Source organism: Notothenia coriiceps, unplaced genomic scaffold, assembly GCF_000735185.1.
Source record: "Notothenia coriiceps isolate Sejong01 unplaced genomic scaffold, NC01 NC01_scaffold00004409, whole genome shotgun sequence".
Classification (NCBI taxonomy): domain Eukaryota; kingdom Metazoa; phylum Chordata; class Actinopteri; order Perciformes; family Nototheniidae; genus Notothenia; species Notothenia coriiceps.
In genome coordinates this window covers 1-2,558 of record NW_011337110.1, presented here as the reverse complement: position 1 = coordinate 2,558, position 2,558 = coordinate 1, and the positions used below count along the sequence as shown (strand labels likewise).

General features: G+C 41.4%; 1 protein-coding gene across 1 annotated transcript; it reads left to right on the top strand.

The window, feature by feature from the left end:
* Window positions 1-262: 262 nt before the first annotated feature.
* Window positions 263-1,388, top strand: LOC104942261 (MBT domain-containing protein 1-like; the record flags this gene model as incomplete). The annotated part of the gene is made up of 4 exons (XM_010767467.1): window positions 263-434; window positions 696-751; window positions 917-1,021; window positions 1,241-1,388. Coding segments are annotated over exons 1-4 (481 nt in total), but the record flags the coding sequence as incomplete, so codon positions are not given.
* Between the last annotated feature and the right edge of the window lie 1,170 nt (window positions 1,389-2,558).

The following is a 2,558-nucleotide window of genomic DNA, read 5'->3' as shown; positions in this document are numbered from 1 at the left end:
TTTGAATATCTTTTCAAATGTATACATGTATTTTACTAGTTACTTTACAAAGGAGATGTTTGCAAAAACCTTACAAGATGTAATCAAACATGAGGTGTTGTTCTAAATTAACCCTAAATCTAGCCAAAAGTTGAAAGGCTTAGTTGTTAAAAAGTTGTTATTTGGCATTTAGAAACATTTAACTAATATCTCTAATGATTTTGAGCTTTTTGAGTAAAAAATCAATAATCAGGGTCCACACATGGAGACGTCTTTGTATAGTATGATTGACGATGATTATGTGTGTGTGTTGCTACAGGTGATCGGAGGTCGCCTCCGTCTGGTGTACGAGGAGTGTGACGACGGCTCTGACGACTTCTGGTGTCACATGTACAGTCCTCTGATCCACAGCATTGGCTGGTCGCGCTCCATCGGACACAGATTCAAACGATCCGGTGGGTTCCAACTCATTTAATTATATAAATAAAGGACTGCATGACGGCATCACAAAGAACTTCACAATAAGGAAATACACACACAGAATGAATATAAAAACAGGGAGAAAACTCAATAATAAATCAATAAAATATAAATAAAAAATGTGTGTTAAAAATAATCATAGATCAGACTCACTGATGTGTGCAGATGTCACCAGACTGCATTTAGGAAATGTTCAATTTAAGCAGGCAGACTGAAGATGAAACTGTTTTTTCCAGATGTGTCGAAGAAGCTGAATGTTCAGTTGGACGCTCCTGGACAGGTCTTTGCTAAGGTAACGTTATGAATCTATGATTTAGGATATATTTCACTGTGTGTGTGCAGTTAGTAGTTGTTCTGACATTCTACTAAATGTGTGCCGTGTGCAGTCCAACGGACAAAATGCTTGGAAAAATAATAATAATAATATGAGTTTGATGAGTGTGTAATGTATCTGCAGGTGAAGGAGGTGGATCAAAGCGGCTTCTGGTTTGAAGACACGATGAAACTAGAAGCCATCGACCCTCTGAACCTGTCCGCCATCTGCGTGGCCACAGTGAGGAAGGTCGGGAGAAGCTAATGTCCCTGAAAAATCACCTGATTAATCACCTGAATAAACCCTGATAGTTAATCATCTGATTGAATCCACTTGATTAACAGATACAACTAAATCACCTGATTAATCACCTAAAATATTAAGATGAATACAACAAACACTAGATGAATCATCTGATATGAAATAACCTGATTAATCACCTGATAGTAAGCCTGTCCTCTTCCTCAGGTGCTGGCAGACGGGTATCTGATGATCGGGATCGACGGCTCCGAGGCGGCTGACGGGTCGGACTGGTTCTGTTATCACTCCATGTCTCCATCCATCTTCCCTGCTGGGTTCTGTGAGATCAACAACATCGAGCTGACGCCCCCCAGAGGTATTTATTGGTTATTGTGTCATGTTTATGACTCCATAAATACATACAATACAATTCCTCCATACAGTGAAGGAAGTATAAGTATTTGATCCCTTGCAGATTTTGTAAGTTTACCCACTTACAAAGAAATCAACGGTCTTTAATTGTAATGGTAGGTTTATATAAACAGTGAGAGTAAATCCAGAAATTGACATCATATAAAAGATAAACATTGATTTGCATTAAACTGTGGGAAATAAGTATTTGATCCCTTTTCAAAACATGCCTTAGTACTCGGTGGAGAAACCCTTGTTGGACACACAGAGGTCAGACGCTTCTTGTAGCTGGTCTCCAGGAGTGGAGTGCACCAGCTGGGCGTAAGCTGGGCGTAACTATACGTCCGACGTAGAAACAAAGGTTAAGACCAAACTAAAGTTATGACTAGTGCACCACTTAGACTTAAGCCCTGTATGGGTTGCGCCCGGGTGTAACTTTTACGCCTAGTATGGAGCAGGCGTAAATCGGAAAGACAGACTAGTATCCATAGTAACGCAAAACAGGCAAGAAGGATATTAACGATGGCAGGGCGTCTTGTTTACAGGTTTAACAATGAAAGGGCATTAAGAAGAGAAAGAGTCGTCCGTGATCGAACAAACCCACTGGACATCTATTCAGACAGTGAACTGATAGAGAGGTTTCGTTTCGGCAGACAAGCTCTTTTTGATTTAATCGAGGAGATCTCCCCTCAACTCCAGCATGGATCAGACCGAAACTCTGCGCTCTCCCCAACCTTGCAGGTGCTGATTGCGCTCAGATTCTACGCGAACGGGGCCTTTCAAAATACTGTGGGAGACATGATTAATGTTCATCGCACAACTGCATGTCGGGCTATAAGACAAGTTTCATTGGCCCTCCAGCACCGCCTTAGGAACTATATTCACCTACCCACACAAGAAGAAGCAGAGAAATCCAGGCAAGATATTTTGTTAAAATCAGGTATACCTGGTATTGTCGGATGCATCGACGGTACTCATGTTCGAATTCAGGCCCCCTCTGAACATGAGTATTTGTATGTTAATAGAAAGGGTTACCATTCTATAAATGTTCAAATTGTGTGCAACTCGGACATGGGCATTGTCGACCTCGTTGCAAGATGGCCTGGGTCGACCCATGATGCTCGTATCCTGAGAG